General features: G+C 35.6%; 1 protein-coding gene across 1 annotated transcript in view; it reads right to left on the bottom strand.

Moving 5' to 3' along the window:
- Positions 1-23,012, bottom strand: part of LOC110112832 (casein kinase 1) — a 33,277-nt gene that overhangs the window by 4,443 nt on the left and 5,822 nt on the right. The window contains 6 exon segments of the mRNA XM_028691615.1: positions 12,863-12,999; positions 13,097-13,139; positions 13,141-13,318; positions 13,451-13,514; positions 13,603-13,664; positions 19,658-19,728. Coding sequence (XP_028547448.1) covers positions 12,863-12,999; positions 13,097-13,139; positions 13,141-13,318; positions 13,451-13,514; positions 13,603-13,664; positions 19,658-19,728 — 555 coding nt within the window.

Here is a 23,012-nt window from a genome sequence, read left to right as displayed (position 1 = left end):
CTCATCCTTTTGAATCTGGGGATAGCGGTACGGCCAAAGACCGATCTATGATACCCTTTCCTTCAAGGTAATGGCATGCTCTAGCTTTCTCTATGGAAGTAGGCCCTAGGGAGGTTGAAAACCCTTACTGAACTGTTGTATGAGCGACTAAATTAGAGGAATGTCTCCCTCATCCTCCATTCTGACCCCTTCCAAGCGCTATAACTCCACCAAAAATCCTCCTCCCACCTCCTGTATGGCCCTGATCAGAGATTTAAGAGACACCCCAGCCTTGGACAACCCGGCGTCACCCTAAATCACCATCCTCCTTCCCCGTACCACCAACTGCATCCTCAGTGCTCCCCAATTGGCCTTGGTATTCCACAAGGTCTGTAGCAACTTCATCTCATGAAAGACATCAGTGCTTCCCAACTCTAATGCGAAAATCCTCCCTCACCTGGATCCTCTAAATAGTCAGCACTACTCCCCTACATACTCCTCTACTCATCTCCACCTTTCCCATATTCATCATCACCCTGTAGCCCCAATATCCACTAATTTTACCCCTAACAGCTCTACAATGTCATTGGAGATGAAATTGTGGGTTGCCCGACTGTCGATTAACACCAACACCTCTCAGTCAGCTATTTCTCCCTTCACTTTCATGATGTGATTCGAGGTAAATCCCACCACTAAGTTTAGAGAGACTTTCGCCACATCCAAATACTAATTCTTTTATTCCTCCACCACTAGCCCGCTCTTACCTCCTCTTCAGCTTCCTCGTCATTATAGACGGTGAGAACCTGAAGAGTTCAGTCCTAATACTTATGCCCTGACATGTACTTCTTGTCACATCTGAAGCAAAACCCACTTGCCCTCTTCTCATGTATCTCCTTCTCAATAAGCTTCTTAAAATTTGCCCCATATACCCCTCCAATTTTCTCCTTTGATACTTCCCTCAAACTCCCTGGTGCAGGTCCCTCTTGAGAGCTAAAAAGGTGGTGATCATCATGTATGACCCCCTAAGTTGCTTCACCTATCCCCCTCCCAGATACTTCTAGTCCTCCACCAACTATGCTATCTCCATGGCCTCCCCCAAGTCACGTGGCCTCATCACTCGAATTGTTGCTTAGATCTCCTGTTTAAGCCCCTTCATAAAATTTCTCTCTAGCAATGCCTCTAAAAATAAGTCTAGCCTGTTGGCCAGATACTCGAACCTATCACGGCACTCTGCTATGGTCCCCTCCTATGCCAAGGCAAAGAACGACTCATAGAAGTCTCCTCCCCTACAAATTCGAAAACATTTTAATAAACAATCCTTGAACTCCTAACTCCGAATGGGTCGCCTCATGTCTCTCCATTAATACTATACTTATGCATTCCCTTCTAAGCATCGTCCTACCACTGTCAATTTCTCCTCCTCTGTCAACCCGTCGACTGCAAAGTATCGCTCCACCTTGTAGATCCACTCATGTGCATCCTTGCCCTCAAAGATGGGCATCTTCAACTTTCCTACCTTAGGGTCACCCCCGTTTCCCCTGAATCCTCCATAACCTCTCATTTCTCGAAGAGGAGGTGCCCCCCAAAATTGTCAAGCTCTTCCCTTCGGCGTTCATGCCCAAATCCCCTTTTTTTTTCAAAATCAGTACTCCAACGATCGAAATAATGCACTCTCCTTACAAATTCAACACCCCTTTTTTCAAAGTCAATGCTCATCTCCTCTCTAAAAAGTGATTCTAAATGAGGCATTTCATCTTCTCCCTCCAGGATCTCCACTTTTGAATTTTCCCTTCCCCTAAACGTGTTAGGGTTCTCACCTCTTCCATGGCAGCCGATAGTTTCCTTTGCTTCCGATGTCCCCGGATTGGGTTTGACTTCAATCAATTTCTTCAACATGTCTTCCACCATGGCGAACTTTCCCTCCATCCTTTCATTCATTGACAGATTCAATCTGATTTTGAAAATAAAAAATCTTCTCCTCAAAATCTGATTTGAGTTGCCTAAGTTCTCCCTCCAAAAAAAATAATTTCCTACCAGCCATTGGTTTGCGGGCTCCGAAAATTCCAGGCTTCCTGCCCCGGCCTCTCCGCACCGTCTATTTTCTTGCTTGTGTATGACGACGGGGAGTTCTAACGAGCTTAGGTTCTAGGTGAATTTTCAGAAGGTAGATTGGATTTTAGATAAGATACCACCCAGAGGTTTCATCCTCATTTTACGAGGACTTTATGATCTGAGTTTTGGTTTCCTATAGACACAAACCCTTATAGTTAATTACCCCTCCCGATAACGAGAGAGAACTTTCGATTAAGGCTAGTTGTTAAAGATGTCGCATAGGTTTTAAATCCCGTATAATAACAACAATTTTAGGTTTTGAATTTTGGATATGATTTAGTAGTTTGAGACTTTAAGATTTATCACTATAAACTTAAAACTGGTGATGGGGGGAATGAAGACTAACCCGATCAAGATCCTATGATTCAGTCGTCCCAGGTTGTCATGTTCACTGGTCTACTTAGTAAGAGGAGACAGTCAACCCAACCTAACAGAAGGCACCTTATTGGCAGTCATGAGTTACTTTGTCCAAGAATACCTTGCAGACTTGGGTATGGGTTTTTTTAAGGGATAAATCATAATCTACCTTAGCCGACAGAGAGTTTAATGCCTATCAAATATATGCCATGATTCGTTACTCAAGGGTTTGAAGCCGTAAGGGAACATACGGGCTTTAGCCGTAATCGTAATATAATGGTGCCATTTTGTGCAAAATCACCCTATCAAAAGGAGAATAATAACAATATATATATATATATATATATATATGTAACAGAGAGAGGGATGGCGCCAGGGACGAACTCGACGACAACAAGGGCACGAGCACTGATCGGAGGCGTTCGAGTCGGTTAGTAGCAGGACTTCAACAGTCAACGAGTTCAGCGGCAAATCCTTGGTCGGCGACGGGTCAGGCCAGAAGTTGTATATGGCACAGGCTTGGGTCCGGCTTGGTCGCAATCCTAGATCAAAAATTGGAGTCGACAGAGCAACTCGATATAGGGGTGCTTGCGTGGAGACAGTGAAGAGGTGGCTGGCGTGATGAAGAGTAGAGGGTGGTAGAAGGAAGAGTTCGATCGGCAGCTTGATCGCTGGATTTACTTTGTTCGCCCGAGGTAAGCTTTCAAAATCCTTCTTTCTCTGTCTGTGTGTGAGAGAGTGCAAATGGGGAAGGTTTTTGTTATGTGTCGTGAGTGTGGGTGGTTACATAATCATGGGATCGTGGGTGAGGCCGATTGCGTCGTGGGGTTGGCGATCGACTGAGTCGTGGGGTGGTCGAAGTTAGAGGTTAATAAATGCCCTAGCTTCATGCTTTGGTGGGCTTGGCGAAGGAGTGTATGCCTGTGACCTAAACCCTCTGGGCTTTCATTAGGTCAATAGTGCATAACCATCAATCCAAAGCTTTATGCATGACGGACTTTGATGATTCCAATATTTTCTTAGTTTGGCCTATGGCTTTATGAGAACTGCATAATGACTTCTTTAGTCCTGAGCTTTGTGCTTTATCGTACATGCTGAAGAAGAGAAGCTCATTCGATCTTAGCTTTGTGCTTGACAGATTTAATGAAGAAATAATGCCTCTAACTTGATAAAAGTTTTAATGGCGGCTTAGTACCTTTGAGTTGATTGAGAATCTTCTTCTGAATTTTGCCTCAATCCTCTTGTTAGTTGAAAAAATTTTCTGAACTTGAATTGCTTTAATTTATTAAATTTGACAAATATCGAACATGATAGTATTTGTCATCGGGCTAACAAAACAGGTGCTTTCCTCCTACGGCCTCTTTTTATGGCTTGTTGAGTATATGAAGCTGTCAGTGACTCAACTGCATATAGGCTTATTGAGACTGATATTATACTTGTTTGAGTGCTAGACTTGTACTATAACAGCTCGTGCTTTTTTAAACTTGATTCGTTGAAGTTGTCGATCAAAATGACTCTTCATTTAAAATTCAGAATTTTGGCAAATTCGAATATGAATCTTCAATTTTTGTAATGATTGCATATTTGCTTACTTGAACATATCGGATTCTGCCCAGTATTTATGCAGTGATAGCACCATAAATAATTTTAAATATTTATTTAAGGATTGATGTTAATCCAAATAAATATTCATGTCTTATAGGAGAATTTCAACTATTAATAAATTTTTAGTATTTTTAACCTATATTGTAAAAAAAATTTTTAAGGCATCTTAGAAATGTATTCTTTCTTTGTAAGAGAATAATCTTCAGCTTGCGTTTTTAAAAATGGTGCTTCTTCAAATATCTCCCATTGATCGAGGACATAGGTCGTCGACCTTCCATATTGATGAGTTGATAGGCTCCTCCCTAGTACACCTTCTCGATGACAAAAGGGTCTTCCCAATTTGGTTCAAATTTACCACCAATTCTTTGGTGTGGGATAATTGGTCTTCTCAGCACCAAGATCAATTATCCTTCTTGAAATGCTCGATGGTGTAACATACGGCAGAATGATTATATCATTCTTGCTCAATGAATTTCTAAATTTTGTTGAGCTTAAAGTCTAATTTTATCTAATGCGTCAAGCTCTTCCATTTGTAAGTGATCATTTTGTTCTTCAGTGAGGTCATACTGGACAACTACTCGAAGTGACGGCAATTCAACTTCAAGTGGCAATACAGCTTCAGCTCTAAACACCACCGCGTAAGGAGTTTATTTTGTTGGTGTCTTGTACGTATTACGATATACCCATAATGCTTTTGTCATCTTAGTTAGTCATTCTCTTTTATTCTTAGTTAAAATTTTCTTGAGCCGCTTTACTAGCGCTGTATTGAAGACTTCTACTAATCCATTTGCTCTTAGATTATAAATCGATGAATATCGTCAATCAATCTTTTGTCGCTCAATGAATCTGTAAATCTTAGTACTTTTAAAAGTTGGATCGTTGTTTGAGATTATGCAGTGCAGTATAACAAATCTGTAAACAACATTATGAGTAAAGAAGCTGATCACATGATTAGCGGTGACTTCTTTGAATGGAATTATTTCAAGCCATTTAGAAAAATAATATATTGCTGCTAATATAATATGGTATACAACAAATGATGGTGGATCAATTGGCCATATTATTTATGTCCCCCAAAATTCAAATGGTTAGGATGCTATAGTGGGATGTAAAGGATGTATAATATTACCATGAATTTGACATTCATGACATTTATCCGCATGATTGGTGTCAGGGGCGGATCCAGCTTCTTTTTTTAGGGTGGGCAAACAAAAATTTTTTTGGTAGGGGATGGGCAAAAATGATTAGGATTGATAAAATTAGGGCAAAAATTTTTTTTGAGAGGGGGAAAAATACTCAAAATATCCAAAATGTTCCAAAAAATACCCTCTAAAATTAAAAAAAAAAAATTTGAGGGTGGGCATTTGCCCCCCCTCACTTGTATGGGGATCCGCCCATGATTGGTGTAGTCCTTTACCATTGATGGCCAGTAATAGCCCATTTTTTTTAATTTTAATGGTCCCGATTAATATGCATCACATATTCCTTCGTAAACATCATAAATAATTTTATCGACTTCATCATTCCCTAAACATTGTAGTCACATTTGATCAAATGATCTTCGATACAGTATGTTGTTGAAAAACGCATATCACAATACTCTCTTATTGATCTACGTAGCTATGATTTATCTGTTGAGAGTTTACTTTATCTAAAGTAGTCAATGAAGGGTTGCCTCCAGTCATCTTGCTCTTTAATTTCTAGAGATTCTACCCAGGGTTCTGAGGCTCTACTAAATTTTCTTGTAAACATTTGGAATTTAACTGGTTGATTTTTAAGAATAATTTGTTGGGAGGTTGAGGAACAACCGAAGTTGCATCCTATTGGCTTGTATTTAGTTACCCCTTTACATGCGGGGAGCACAGAATTGCTGGCTCTAATAATCGACGAATGTTGACATTGATCAACATAGGCTCGTCATTCATGCTAACTATTTCTTTAGCCAATTTCGCTACAAAATCTACTTTACTATTATGAGCTAGAGAAATTTTAATTAGTGTAACATTTGTAATTTTCTTCATAAGTTTGAGGACTCGTGATAATAAATCAACCCGACTTTGTCGATTTTATAAATATCTTATACTTGATTTATAACGAGTTGAGAATCACCAAAAATTATGAGGTTTTGAATTTTCGTTGAAATAGCGATTTCGAAACCAACTATTAAAGCTTCATATTCTGCTTCATTGTCGGTTCTAAGTTCAGTTAAACCAAATGAATATCTCATTATCCCTCTATTAGGTACTATGAAGATAAGATTGATATCAGCTCAAACTTTAGGGAGGTTCGGAGGTTTGACAGGTTTAATTGATGATGTAACATTAAAGTATATTTCTCACATTTGTAATTTCTCTTATTCTAGAACAAATAGAATTTGCTCATTAGGCATATCATTAAGCGGTGAGTCTGCAGGATGGGGATGTACGACAAGAAAATATGCTAGAACTTGCCCTTTTACCTCTTTTTGTGGAACATATGTAATATCAACTTGTAGTAGTATCACTGCCCGCTTGACTAAGCGACCTGTTAACGCTGATCTTATTATCAAGAACTTCAGCAGATCAATCTTTGATATCAAAGTGACTTTATAAAAAAACATATAATGACGAAGTTTTTGGACAACAAAAATTAATGTTATAGTACTTCTCAATTGGAGAGTAACGTATTTCTGCACCAATCAACCTTCGACTAATGTAGTTGAATGCATTTTCTTTGCCTTCTTCGTTGTGCTGAGCTAATAATGCTGCAAGGGACTCTTCCAACGCTACGGTGTATAAGATAAGAGTCTCTTCCTTGAAATTTGTGCAGCAAGAGTAGATGGACTTAATAGATATCTCTTGATACTATCAAAAACTTCTTGGCATTCATCATCCCATTTAAAATGAACATCCTTCTACTCAACTTTGCTAATGGTTGATATTTGTCTGCTAAATTTGAGATAAACCATCATATAAATACAAGTTGTCCTTGTAAAGAATGAAGTTGACGAAGACTTTTTGGTGGCATTCCTATAATTGTCTTAAATTTGTTAGTATCAACTTCAATCCCTTTATGTCATACAACATACCCAAGAAACTTGCCAAAGAAAACTCCAAAAGCATATTTGAGTGGGTTCATTTTGAGATTGAATTTTTTAATCCTTTTAAATACAATTTTCAAATCTTCAAGATGATCTTTTTTATTTATACTTTTGACAACAAAATCATCCACATAGCATTTAACCTTTTGATGGATAAGCTCATCAAATATATGCATCATAGCTCTTTGATATATAGCTCTAGTATTCTTCAAGCCAAATGACATGACTGTATAGCAGAATATGTCGATAGGAGTCCTGAAATATGTATATTTTTCATCTTCATGTGCCATTTTGATTTGATTATTTCTTGAAGCTCCATATATAAATGAGAATATATCATATTTTGACGTATTGTCAACCAGCAATTTTGATATTTGAAGTGAAAAGTCGTCTTTTAGACACGTCTTATTAAGATCTCAAAAGTTGATGCATATGTGAATTTGTCCATTCTTTTTCATTGGGACAATATTGGTTATACAATGAACATATTTTTCTTCTCGAATAAAACCCGCTTCGATAAACTTCTTAGTTTACGCAATCACTTGTTCTTCAATCTCTAGCCTCATTTTCCTTAAAGCTTGCTTAATAGGTATTGCACCTGATTTGATGACTAATTTGTAAGCAGGTATATCAGGATATAAGCTTGACATTTCATCATATGTCTAAACAAAGCAGTCTCTTAATTCACCGAGTAATGTTTTCAACTTTTCAACTTTATTTTTTGAAAGAAAAGCACTAATAAAAGTCGGGCGAGGGTCCTCATATGTTCCCAAGTTTATTTCCTTCAGCTCATCCATGGTAGTGACCTATCCACCATCTTCAAGTTCTTCTGGTGTAGGTTTAGCTTCCATATCTTGTTCTCCATTCTCATATGTATCTTCAGTAGTCAAATATTTATCAATTATCGCACAACATACAATTTTCTGAGTTTGTTCTGCTGTGATAAATCCAAGGTCTTTTGTATCATCACTTCCAACCTTTGATAGTTCTTGAAACCACATTATTTGAAACAAATGTGCTCATCGCCAAGTAACTATATTATGAACTCCAATTTTTCATATCATTTGTTGAATTCTTTTGAGACAATATTTAGGCATTTCTTTAGGAATTATCTATATCTCTTCATTGAAATTCCCAATCCAATTAATATTCTCTAAATTTATAAAATAAGCTTCCATGTCCGCTACTTCCGCGTAGGGGAGGTACATAAAATGGTTTAAGCTCTTCAACATTATGAACTTCGCGGGATACGATTTTTCTAAAATGTTGTGGAGGGATCAATGTAACTACAAAATATTTTTTGTATTTCTTTTCAAGCCAGATTTTAAAGACATAACAATCTTTAATAGGGTGACTGATAACTTAGTGATATGGGCAATAACTTGGATTATCATTCTGATCATCTTATTCAAGTCTTTTACACTCCGGTAATTCAAGACCAGCATTAATTGCTTGTTCGAATAGTTTTGCCACACTTTCTCTTTTAAAAGAATATTTTTTATTCATTTTCTCTTTAAGGGATGTGGCACGACCACTAATTCTTGAAATTAATTGTTCTTCACCATTACAAAAAGTCTGAGACTTGTTGTTTTCTCCCAATACTAATTTTGACTGAGATTAGGATTCACATACTGCTTTCCTTTATCATCTTTATAAGAAGGTTGATTTTCCTTATCAATTCTTAAATATGATGCAGAATATATCTCATCCCTTCTAGTGTCGATAAGCTTATTTTTTTGGGGTCTATCTGAATGATATTCAACTTTTCAAACTTAGCAACTCTATCTAATAGCTCCAAATAAGTGTTGATTGAGGTCATGCATAAAAATGGTAACATCTTATCATCAATGTGCCCCATTAGCAGCTGAACGGCATGCTTCTCTTCCAAATGTTGTTCGTATTTCATACTCATCTTGTGCCCGCGAGTGATGCACTTTGATACTGACTCACCCTTTTTTCATTTTTCTAAGGCAATGTCAGCAACAATAGCATTTTCAATAGCACTGCGAAACTTTTCACGAACATATTTTCCAGTTCTACAAATGTCTTAACAGAATTATTAGGAAGTTCGATATAACATTCGAAAGCAATCACAGTCAAACTACTAATGAATTGATAAAAGAGTAAAGCATCAATACCTCTAGTATTTCCACAAGTTACTTTAAATTGGGCCAAGTGTTGTTTAAGGTTGCCATTGCAATTAAAAATGTTGAACTTAGGCACCGAATACCTTTAGGTTATGACAGCTGATCGTATTCAGCTGGATATCAGTGACCCTTGCTCACAAATTTCTCTACTTGATCTGAGGTAATGACAGTTTTAATCTTTTCATTGATGATTGATTCAAGCTGTGAGTCATCACCAGCTCAGATGTACTTGCAACATTTTGATGATTTTGCATATGAATAAGTCAATCAGCTTCATTTCCTTTTTCATGTATGGCTCATAGTCCAAACACCTGGGGTATTAGGTTGGTTGGCAGATTAGTAGGAATATTACTCGATCTGATGATTAATTGGCTGACTCGATGTCTGATGATCAACTGGCTGAGCAAGTGCAAGATTAGTAGTGATGTTCTTTTGCATTAACTGCACCATCGTAGTCATCTGTGATATCATTTCTGTCATCTTGTTATTCAGCTATGATATCTCTTTATCTTTTTATTTCATCTTGCATTTTATAAGCCTTTGTACTTGTGCTAGTGTCTTAGCAACCTCTTCTTCTTCTTGATCATCATTTTGTTCCTCATCTGAGGGAACTTCTAATTGTTCATACTAAGCTTGCTCTTCTTAAGGGGTTGTTGTTTTGGAAGAAGTAGGCCCCCCTTCGTTGCTTCGTTAGTAGCCACGTGATGGAGGCGGCTCATCACCATGCCCCACCATGTAAACTATCTCAACTTCCATGGTGTATTCATCATCATCATTTTCTTGTACACGAATCTCAGAGCGACACTTCCAATAGATTTCTAGCTCTAGATGCGGTATAGAAAGTTCTTCGATTGGAGGAGTATGGTCAAAATTGACCTTCTTCTGTGAAGATAAAGTTGGTTGCCAATAAGATTCTTTGAAAGATTCACCAAGGTATTAATTTTGCAAGTGTCAATAATAGGAATCTTTTTCTTGGGTACCCATTGTTGACGTTTATTATCAAAGGCAGATCTCTGGAAGCATGTACCAGATGTCACACCTATACTGACTTTCTTCTCCAGTAATCTTCTTTCAAGATGTCTCGACCTCCAAATTTCTTTACCCTTTCACCGGGATCTTTTGTAAGTAGATTCCTGAACGCGAGGTCCAGGTTTCACGCTACAATGTTCATCGCGTAGAGTTAATTTTGATTTCTGAGTTACCGTAGCAGATAGTAACTCTCTTGGTAGGATTATCGTGGCCTTATTTGCTAATGGCCTTTGATATCTCTTCTTCATCAAGCCTTTTTTTTTTTGCCACTTTCAGAACTCTGTATACCCTGGCAGACAAAGTTTCGTGCTTCTTCTTTTGAGGAATAGGAGTTTGTTGTTGTTGTTCCTAGAAAGAATGTTTTAACTCGCCAGTAGAGCTATTTCATTTAACCCATTTTAGATTTCAAAACTAATTCTAGGTGGGAACGTTAACTTCTGGCTCCAAGGTTGGGAGTGTTGACAGATGCACCGGTAGTGGTATTTGGGCTCATAATTCAACATTGACTTTTTTTCTGTCTTATGGATAATCTTCCTCCATATGAGGAAGCTTCATGATCATATCTTCTTGATACGAAAGGCTCAGTTTGTAGTGTGATGACGCTTGATAAGATCGTCAAAGTCTTTTGCTTAACATCATCCCTCTTCACAGTAAAACTTCAGAATGTGAGAGCCTCTCGAAAACCTAGGTCCTATTTTGTTGAACTACTTTGGCAGTACCAACTCTAGCAGCTCGTGGTTGTTGCACGGAATAAGCACGTTGTTCATAAATTTCAGCAGAATCAGGCTTTGTAGCATGGCCTTGAACAGTTACGCTGAGAATAGGTACGGCGTACGGCGGCAGCCTTTGCAGTAGCTGCAGAAAACCCTAAGCTACCAAATCAGATGGTGGCTTCAGAGTCTCCAGTGTTGATGATGGCATTGGCTAGCTAAATGCTAGCGCCGCGTCCCAGTTGGACAGTAAAAGGAGTATTTTGTAGTTCCATTCTGCTCAAATGAAAGAAAATGGTTGGTAATCAGAAGTTGATACATCACCCCACACTTTTAAAGTGCAGAGATTAGACATAATGAAATAATATATATAAATAGATATGTGGTTTCCAGCGGAGTTCATAAAATTTAATATAAACAAGTAGTATTAGGTCATAATTAATGAATTCATAAGTCACCCCCACTCACATCACTTAGAGGATCTACATTAGAATCATCATTGCAGTTAATTGCTTTCTCTCCTTCCTCATACTGAAAATAAGGAGATGAGTTCCCAATAACAAGAGTAGAGGTGTTGGAGGAGAAGCAGCTATGATGCAATAGCAGGGGTAAAACAACAGGAAAGAGGGCAGGCGACAGGGTTCTGCGATCATGATTTTGAGGTTGTGTGGTTCTTCTCAAGTTAGGTTTTATTTAGGTTTAGTAAATATGATTATATATATTTCTTAAACCTTAATTTTCAAAGCTTTTGCCTCTTCAAAATTACATAAAAATAGTGTTGAGGCTTGCATTGAGGCATGCATCACAATACTAAGGTGTAAGCCTCATCTAGCAAGCATAAGGCATGTCTCATTGTCCCTTCTTTTTTAAAATTGCATTGAGGTGAGAGCCTTGAGGCGGGCCTCTAATTGCACAATTTTAAACCATGTATTCAATTTATAGAGTGATATGGATTTTGGAGAAGCATCATTCCATTTTATTTAAATGGCTGCTGGGAACTCTTTCTCACTCATATCACTCATCTTAAAGCCAAATCTTCACCATGACATCTCACTCTAGACATCACCTATAATATTCTCTGTCATCTCTTTCTACTCTTTTCTTATTAACGGAAGCATCCTTATTCCATGTACTTCTTGAATTTGAAAATATATTGCTCCACTTAAGATCGAATGCGCTCCTCTAGTTTATTTCATGATACAAATTCCTTACAAATTATCTCTTTCCTAAAAGGGTCATCAATTATGCTTTTTGTGACCCAAATATGGACTTGCAGGAGGATGGTTTCCATACTTTTTTTCAGGTGTGCTTATATATCTAACATTTGGAATCATTTTAATATAATGTTGCCTATTGTGAATTTGGATAAAAACCTTTCAACTCTCAGAAAAATACTTCCTTGAAAAAAAATTACAGAACTTCGAGATGTCCTTTAATGCACCTGCTATCATTTTGGACTATGAGAAATACTAAATATTTTTGTAATACAAAAAAAAGAGTATAATGCTTTTAATTCACAATTATTCATCTAGCTTTCTTTTATATTCATAATTCTTATGGAAAGAAAATGATTAATATCGCCTAGACAATTGTCGCTTGGCTTCTTGTCCAATTCAACTCTTTTCTATTGTTTTCCTATCTATCTCTTTGTAGTTAACTTCTATTCATCTCTAATCACTCAAACTTTTTATCACTTAGTAATTTTTACTTTAATTTAATTAGGGTTCGCCCCGTTTCTCAAAAAAAAAAACTGAGATACACCATGCATAAAAAACTGCTCAAGGCTCCGGGTCTAGGTGCAGTGTGGTAGGACAAGGTGAGAAACTGCATTAGGAGTAACTTACAGTTTGTTTGGATGGCAGTGGTGCATCATCTAGAGTTTTGTGCTTGGAATGCTCACCATGATGAGCAGCAGCTGAACCAGTTCTTCTAGCGAATGCTTCCACGGCACCTGCGAATCTATCATGAATTTCTTGGCCAACTGAAAATGAAATTTACTAACAATCAACTCTTGCAGGTGCATAACTGAATAAAGGATGCTGAAAATAGCAGAAAACTTATTGGTACTCATTACAAACCTGATGACCTTTCTGCCTTCACCATTGATGGGCCGGCAACCTCCCGTAATGCTACGTAAATTTGATAGGAATACTCCCAGCATTTTCAAAAAATGAGATATTATGCATGAAAATGAATGGGGCTTAGCATTGCATACCTCTACTGGAGTTAACATTTTCTTTTCACTAATCTTATCATATTTTTGCTTCTTTGTTCCGGCTTTCAACCCCTGCCATGGAAGACTGATAAAAAACAGTCATGCCCTTCCTCTTGAAGATATTGAGGCATTATGATGATGACGTTGTTCTGCTGATGCCCCCAAAAAATAACGAACTACGAGAACAAACTAAATGAAAAGTTTAGAAGAATCTAACCTTCCCCTCAAAAAATACATGAACACATAACCAAGAGATTCTAGATCATCCCTTCTGCTTTGTTCTACAAGATATACATTAATGTTACTTTTTTCTCCAATCTAAGGTGGGTTATGAAATGGTTAAATATACTTGAAACATGAGGAACGTACCAACACCAAGATGAGTATTCACGCTAGCATACCGTGCTGTTCCAGTGAGATTCTTGTTCTCCCTGTCAGACTAACCAAATCTTTAGCAGAAGAAATAAATAAATAAATAAAATCTTTAGCAAAAGAACAATTTGAAAAAAATTTTGGAAAAGGCAAAACCATCATGACTTCACATATAAAGTAAGTCTTCAAATAAGAAAAGATAGAACGGAACAGAAGGCTCACAAGGATGTTGTCAACAGAAAGTTCCACTTATGTATGTTCACAAAACTATAGCATGATAGAGCAACGATGTAAACAAATACATGAGAACAAATCAGGCAGTCAAACTTGGAATCTGCTCCTCTATGATTTGGATAACAATAAGAACTGGAGTAACCATAAATCAGTTGGATCAGATCTAACAAGTTTAAAAAGTAGGTCAAATCCAAGCCGGCCAACCTGTCAAACCAGTCAAATCTAGCTAAAGCTTACAATTAACCTGTTTTTTTTTTTTGCTCCCTTCTAATTAAATGAGTCTTGCTTTATGCAGCACTATTTTCGATCATTATTTTTATGCATTGCATGAGTAACTATATTCTATATTGCACAACTTCAAGTGACATTAACTTCAGAATACCCATTTACTTTTTATTTGTTCCAAAACTAACTAGCATATAGCCCAATTAAATCAAGAAAAGGATTTCTTATTTGAAATTTACTCAAAATGATGGGATCGCATGCAATATAGAACCTAAACTAAGATTCAATAGAGTTATACACATAAAGTTAGACGATGAAAGAAATTATACTAAAAAAATGGCTTGCATGTCTGGACAGCCCTAGATTTGTAAAGTCAAGTCCCGATGATAATTCAGGTAAGCCAACAAAGGTTGATTACAAAATAAAACTTTCAAAGAGTAAAAGGAAAATTCTACTTTTAAATTTCCCTGATAAAATATTCCCTATATGTTCGATATAATACTTTTTATCTCTGCTAGTTCGTAATTTAAAGTATTTAGCTATGTTCCACTGAAATATTTTCCATAGTTGATTTTTGAAAATTTTAGCAACCCATAATATCTCTTTCTAACAATTTGCTTTAGTTCTTATCAATTTTCACATCATTATAATTATTATTTTTTTAGTATTATATATATATATATATATATATATATATATATATATATATATATATATAAGCAGCCCGAGCAAATTGCATCGATACATAATTAAATGGAACTCTTATTAACCAAGATTTTAGTAAATGCCAAGCTGGTTGAACGGTGTAATCTATTAAAAAATATACAATAAAGCACGCCACCTTGAGTATCCTACCTGGTTGCATCACCATAATTAATACAAGTAATAGATTTAATGATGATCCATGTTTTAATGCTACTATGACTGGAGCTCTTGTGTAACCAATTAATGACCCTGCTTCTTCATATGAATAATGAATAATTTCAATATACCTTCCAAATTTATTTTTTCAATATTCACTAAATCAATTCTCATGGTACTCAATCATATGCCCTTTTAAGATTTTAAAAAAAATCATATGAATATCATTACTTTGCTATCGGTGATTTTGCATTAATTGCTTTAGCATAAATATTACTTCCAAAATAGATCTTCATGGCATAAAATCAAATTGATTCTCCATTACTGATGTAATTTTCTTAAATTATGCTCCATTACTTTGTCAACACCGTTGAATCATTGTATTATTTAATTCCTTTAAAATTAACACAACCCTGAACATTTGCGTTGTTCTTAAATATTTTCACAAAAGAGCATTCTAAAAAATTTTGCATCATCTTACGACTTCAATTTTCCTTTAAATAAACTTGTTAACCAAACCCGCTATCAAATCACTTATAACTATCTAAATATCAACAAATATCTTATTTTAATACTTATTTTCGTTTTAGGAGAATTATTGGATTTATTAGCATGAATTTCCATTTTGTATAATTTTAGGTTTAAATTTAAATTATTTAGGGTTAAATTTAGGCAACATTTGGTATGTCATGTGACTTTTAATTATACCGTTAATTTTTTTTAAAGTTGAGCAACAATGTATATCTTATTTTCCAAAAAATAAAATTTTGAAGAAAAATTTGAGAAAAAAAAAGAAGGAAAACAACTATCTGGTTCTTTTTATTCATCCGCACAACCCCAATTATTGTTGGTTGATTTTCCTACAATAAAGTCATGTAGAAAACAAAAACCAAACTAAGCCTTAATTTGATATAATTTCAAATCATTTAGTAACCTTTTTTTATAAAAAAGAGTTTAAGGTTTATATTAGATTTATTGATTGAATGAATAAAATTAAAGCTTCATCTTCTATTATCTCTCCTCTCACTCCCTTCTAACTAGTGGACTTCGAATTGTCTTTCTTCTTTATGCTGCCCCAACTATACATCATTTGGTATCAAATCCGGTGTCCTTCACATCAATCTACTTTCCCACATCTCCACATCAATTTCAGATTGCATCCCAAAGCAAGGTCTGATTATGTGCAACTGCACTAATTGAAATCGCTGCATTTGCACCAAACCACTTGTGTCCCTGCGTCCATGCATCTATGATGCTTCTATTTTCACATTTAGTTGTGTCTGTTTTCATGCCCGCACCTCAATCCTGTATTTTATCCTCTACATATGCTACAAAAATTTTTAATTGCTTGCTCATTATAATGCTTACATGTGATCCCAATTCCTATTTTTGTTCACGAAAACCCACGAGTGCTACTAACCGACTCTTTTCTCCTCTTCCATCTCCTATTTTGATGCAACTATAATACCTCCAATTCTCTTATTTATGAGAACCAAAGCCAATAGTGAATATTTGTTCTCGGCCATCCAACACTTCTATGTAGGAAATCCTCATATTCTCTTGATCGTAGCCAACTATGAGTGGCTTGTCTTCCTCTTTTGACTTCCTCACAAGTAAACAGACACATCACAATACTTGAGTCGCGTAGCTTATGAGTGAGTGGCATGTACTAGCAAATTCTCACAACAATTGAGTTAGGTTGCAGACAATCACTTCTGAGGATGCCCTAGCACTAACATGAATTCAATTTTTATATATATTGATGAATTTTTGAATAAATTTTATGCTTGGCCCTCAACCTTTTATCATATGGGTTTGTATAAACATCTGTATTAAAGCAAATAGTATTATTTTAATCTCCTTGTTCTCATCGTAACTAATTTGTTATTTCATTTTTCTCCATTGTTTAGTACTCAAACAACCATATAAATCATTTAGTTATCACATCGAGCACGGACATTTAACTTAAATTGATTATAAATAAGTCACCTTTCAAACTCCACAATTTTATCCTAAGATTAATTATTTCCTTGATCATCTTCTTAACACCCCTTACGATATGAAAAAAGGATCAAAATGGTCCCTCAAATCTTTGTGAGAAACCAAAATAGACACCAACTCTTTTGAGGGACCAATTCAGCACCTCCAAATGGAAACTATTCGGTCTTGCCATCTAATGATAAAGTTGAGGTGTTAAGTATAAGGATAATTTAATCATTTTTAATTAAAATATTTAATAAATATAATTTTTTAGGAATTATAATTTTTGTAAAAATTTTTATTAAACTTTTCTTTAATTTCAAGATTTCTAATCATTTCCACCTATAAACAATCCAAATAGAGCGTCGAAACCAACAAAGCCATGAAGCTTAATAACAGTACTGCGAGACGACTGTTGACTATAACTAAAATTAAATTTAATGTTTTATTAATTTAATTGCATGTTAAGTATTGGTTACTTATTATTTTAATTTTAATTTTAGTCAACAAGTTATAATGATAAATAATTTAATTAGAAATTAGCTTAATTGTTAAATAATTTATTTATTAATTTTATATTTACTTATATTAATAAATATTTAATTAAATAGTTATTTTTTAAAATAAGTAAATAACTAATCATTTTACTAATACTCATACTAATGATTTAATTATTACTAATTATCTCATTAATCTAGGGTTTGCTTTCATCTTCTCCATTTTTCTTTTTCCTCCTCGCCATTTCTTCATGGCTGCTTCAGCCTCAAGCGCTTCGCGTGAAATGAAGTTTGACGGGTTGAAGTAGTTTTTGAGAGGGTCGCTAAATAAGCTTCTTCATCTCCTTCGGCGACGTCAGAACGGAAGTTACAATAGGAGCAGCAAGAAGAGGGAAAGGGAGGATTTATTCCGTTGTGAGATTTACGGGGCACTCAAATCCAGTTTGGCTTCGAACTCTTGCGAGGGTTGCAGGAGTGGTAGTCGACGAGTGCGCAGGGTGCTAGGGTCGAACTGCGTTTAACATGCGCTGCAGGACACTGAGTTGAAGATGTTGTTCACGCAGGCCACGCTACAAGACGTGGGAGTCCTGTGTGGCTGGGGTTTCAACACTGCTAAAGGGTTCGAACAATTCACTTCTGTATATAATGAAAAGCTTATGCAAATTTTTTTCGATTATATCCCCTCAGTGTGTTCGGCGTATCCAAATTTATTGTTAAAAGTTAACAATAGGACCAAATAGGCACTATTTTAAGGCGTTGAGGGACCAAATTGGTCCCTCATAAAGAGTTGAGGGACCAGTTTGGTCATTTTCTCCTTACGACATAAATCCATGACTGCTAATATATATTATATGGTCAAATTTTCTCTTGAAATAACCATAAAACCCTTGCAAAAAGACTTTAATACCTTGCAAGTAAGAAAAAAAATCTATTTGTGATATAATGGTCCACTTACAAAAGCAGCTAAGTAGTTTCAAGCTAGTGTTGATGAGTTCAGGGGCACTTGTTATCATAAAATCTATAGTTTCTCCAATTGAAACATTTTTCTTCTATTTTACACCTACAATGAATCCTCTCATAGCCCATTCGACAAGAAACTATAGGGTAATTTAAGTTCCTTACAATAATTATTCTTTCTTACACATGCATACATTCCAAAAATTAGTTTTATAATTATCTTCTAATCCATTTTGAGGAGCATAAGTATTAGTCATATTTATAATACTCTCATTGTAATAAATTTATAGTAATCCTTCTACACAACTAACTCCATTTACATCACTAAACTTATCTTTCAGCTCTCTGTGCAATACTTACCCTACCCCATTTCAACATACAACTTCCCAATTCCCATGAATGTTTTCTCCTTTCAGTGTAGCTTCTTGTAAACATGCAATAATTATTCTTCCTATAATCTTTGTGCCCACTATATTTATTGTATTCCCATCCAAATTCACTAAATTCCATATAAAAACATATTTGATGACCAATCAATTGTTGCCTATTTTTGTCAAAATTGGATAAATTTATATGATGCCATTTTAGCGTGATGCCCAACAAACTCATCTATTTTTTTATCGCAATCAAGTTGAGTCAGATTGTGACACCTGTGTAGTAAGTCCTAGTAAATTCTTACTAGTTCTCACAAAAATTGAGTTAGGTTGTGGGACATCACTTCCGAGGAACAACCTAGCACTAACAAAAAATCCAATTTTTATTTAATTCATGAATTTTGGAATAAAGTTATATTTGATACTTCAGCTATTGACCTAAAATCAACCCTTAACCTTTATCATCTTAGTTTGATCAAAGCATCCATATAGTCATCATATAGTATTATCTTAATCTCCTTTTCCTCATCTTAAATATTTCATTATCTTGTTTCTCCTATTTATTACTCAAATTATTGTAGAAATCATTAGTAACATTCAGTTTAAATTTATTACGTCTCAAGGGCATTGTTTTTAATCTTTTTTTAAAAAGAACATTTCTTACTATTAATATATTTTGAAACCCCACCTATTCCCTCTTATCTCCCAAAATTCCTATATGCACAAGCAAGTTGCAATACTAAAGGTCAAACAAGGTACAATCACTCTCTCTATCTCTCTCACTCGTACAAACCACCCCCACCCCTTCCGATAAAAAAATAATAATAAGTAATACAGCAATTGTGGTTAACAATGAATCTCTGGTAGTACTGAAAAAATTAAAATGCATACGCATCACAAACAAATTATAAACCAAGAAGTTACCGGTATGGTATGTGCTTATGAGTTTGAAGATCTCTATATTTCTTGGCAAGACCAAAATCGATGGCATAAACCTACAAAGAAAACAAATTTAAGTTAACTTTAAAAAGTCGATCTTCAAGTTTAATCTCAATACCAGAACAAAAATGCTATTTTCCAGTGTGTTAGGATGTCAATAAATAAGATGAAATGTTAAAAGCTTGAGTCATATGTGCAATTGCTCTTTGCAAATTAATAGCATATGAGCAAACTTTGCATTGGATATGGCATTCCAGTCAAAAATACTCTTGCTAAAGATGAGGGAAAAGTTCAACTTTCTTAAATTAAACACAATTAATATTGTCCTAAGATGCATTTCAGTCATGATGGCTCAAAGAAAGTCAAACGTTTTAGCCATATTATGCATAATACATTACACTTATAAAAACAAATTTATGAAATCATTTCAAAAATTGAGCGCCAGCAAACTATATCATGTATATATGCTCCATTTGTTCAGTATAAAGCTCTGAGCAAAAGTAGTCATTTTCAATCTCTGGTCAGAGATGAGAGATTTAATACTGATTTTAGATAGACATTTGTAAAATTGATATCAAGATTAATGATATAAATTTATTTTTTAATTTTGCTAGTTCTGAGGAGTTCGCCAAACACAACCTGCCAATAGGCAAAAAAATTCCTAAAACATCAACCGTAAATGACACATTACAGCTTAATCTGAATATGGTGAAAAGTAAAGGTTGGCTGGGTCATCTCCAGCAAGTAACACACAACTTAACCTAGTACTAGTGAAAAGTGAGAAAAAAATATCGAGGTTTAAAACTAAGATTAGATTAATTATATGAAATTTTATCACTTTGAATGGGAAGATATAAGAATTGGTGGATATATAATTAGAAGAAAAATAATCCCTGTATGCAATAGATCAAATGGAAAGAGAAAATCCAATGACGTAAGAGAAAATTGTAAGTTGTAAGTTATAATACGTGAGAAAACTTAAAAATAGAAATGATGATTAGAAGTGGATAAAGATTTAGAACATAAACCTATTCAAGTAAGGACTTAGTGAATGTTTTTAAGTTAATTATTTGTGATGTCATCATAAATGCAAATAATGCTAAGCTCCATAACTTGAATTAAAAGATGGTTTGAAAAATCAAATTTGAAAAGAGATAGAAGAAATATTATAATATATACTTGGAGAATAGAGGATAAATTACTAGAAATGAGTCAAATTACATATAAGATTTTAGCAAGATGGACTATGAAATAATTCATGGTGGATAAGGAATATGAGATATGCAATGGGAGAAACAAAAATACTAATTTCATGGTACTGCAATGGGAGAGATAAAAATACTAATTTGCATGATTTTGAAATAGCAAACACACTGTAAGAAATAAGATCACTAAATTACATCTATAAATGGAGGCATCATGATTTCCTTATTTAAAAAGAAAAAGAAATCCTTCTGCAAAAATTGAAAGATAATTCCAGGAGAAAGTTTGATTACACAACATAGAAAAGTAGTTATGGCTATCAATCTAAAAAGTTTTTTTAGATTCTCGATTATTATTTTATAATAAAACATTTTTTCATAATAATAAAAATATGTTTTGATTGATCTTTTTTTTAAAATTATATCAACGTAATGCTTAAAGAGCAAAAGTTTGGAACATGCAAGCAGTTGGGGACACCTCACAATCATCCTGGCAACATCCTCATCAGGAATGGCTCTACCACTGAGGAAATCCACCGGCTTCATAATAACATTCTGAGAAAGACTAATAATCAGAGGCATTTTCTCCAAAGCTCGAGCAAATCCTTCAGGGTCTATCTAAAGCTTCCGGCAAGGTGGACATGCTGGATACGCAGAGAACGTTGCAACTGTTGAAGGATCGGGTATTCACGGCATCGGCAACGGAGGTACCCGTGGATGCATAGATGCAAGGTAACTTGTTGGCGAAGATGGAGACACCGACGCCGGTGCCGCAGGCGAGAAGACCACGTGAGTCGGCGTCGGTAAAGATGCGGAGGGAAGGCGCCGCTTCGGAAGAGGCTGGTGATCGCAGACCTTATTTAACTAGGAATCCTAATCTTAATCGGGAGAAATGGAGAGAAGTCGGAGGAAGACATGCGGGAGAAGCAGCGGTGAGTGGAGGGAGCTTTGGCAAATCGGAGCACATTGGATGTGAGACCTCGTTCCCTTACTGTTCCTCTCTGACTTGGATTTTCCTCCCAGGATCGTCCGGGACGATAGTGAGATCGTCCAGGCCGATCTGTACTGTTCAAAATATCGGCCTGAAACTAGTTCTGGGAACCGTCCAGGACGATCGATTTTGGTCTGATCGTCCCGGGACGATTTGGCGATCGGCCGGGCCGATCAGCCTAATGATATAAAAAAATCAGCTCGTTTTGAGGAGAGATCATTTCATTTTTAAATCAAAATATCTGATTTTAGAGAGAGAAAGAGAAAGGGAAAAAGAGGAAAGCTGGATTTTGGAGGCCGCCTAAACGTTCAAACATTACCGCACCCTCCTTCCTCCGGTCCGTTTCGTCAATGTTAATATCCCAGCAGGCTGCCCGCAGAATCAAGAAGCATGCAGTAAAAAGTCTCCGAGGAGAACCCTCGTTTTCACTTGTATTATGCCGATTGTATTGATTTGATTTATCTATTGACCTGATGATTCATTGTATAGATTTGTTTTCAGATTGCTAGGCTTGATTTATTGAGTTGATTCGATCGTTCTATAGATTTTCTGCTAGAGAGAATATAATTGATTGACTGGAAAGTGCTCTATTGATGAGATGATTTTTCTCATGTATGTAATGGCATGTACGTCGTCATTATTGAATCTGCCTGTAGTGTCATTGAATTTGTATATTATTGATGAGTAAGACGTAAAGTATTGAATAATTGATTGACTGATTTGCAAGAGTACGTTCTGACACGAGTCCTTTATTGAATTAATTGTGCTTTATATTGCTATTATATTGACACAGACATCCTATTGATATGACAGATGATATAGTAACACACGAATTGACTAGACGGCAACGATTGATTAGAATGTATAGTATTGATTGCATGGACATTGCTAGATGGATGGATATTGATTGGGAAAGCACATCTGATTTATTGCTGAGATTGCGAGTATGATTTATCGATGTTTTACCGGGCTGTGGCTTTGATTATTGATGTAATGATTTCCGTCACTGCATTGACTTTGATTTGATTTCTCCTCGCTGTGCAGACTTTTGATTCATTGACTATGGATTTTGCATATGCAAGACTCATTGACACATTGATTGACTTGATTTGATTGACTGCGATATTGATAACATGCCAGCGTGCTT

The sequence above is a fragment of the Dendrobium catenatum genome, unplaced genomic scaffold (genome assembly GCF_001605985.2).
Source record: "Dendrobium catenatum unplaced genomic scaffold, ASM160598v2 original_scaffold_27042, whole genome shotgun sequence".
NCBI lineage: Eukaryota > Viridiplantae > Streptophyta > Magnoliopsida > Asparagales > Orchidaceae > Dendrobium > Dendrobium catenatum.
Note: the sequence above shows the minus strand (reverse complement) of the source record. Positions and strands in the feature narration are given on the sequence as shown.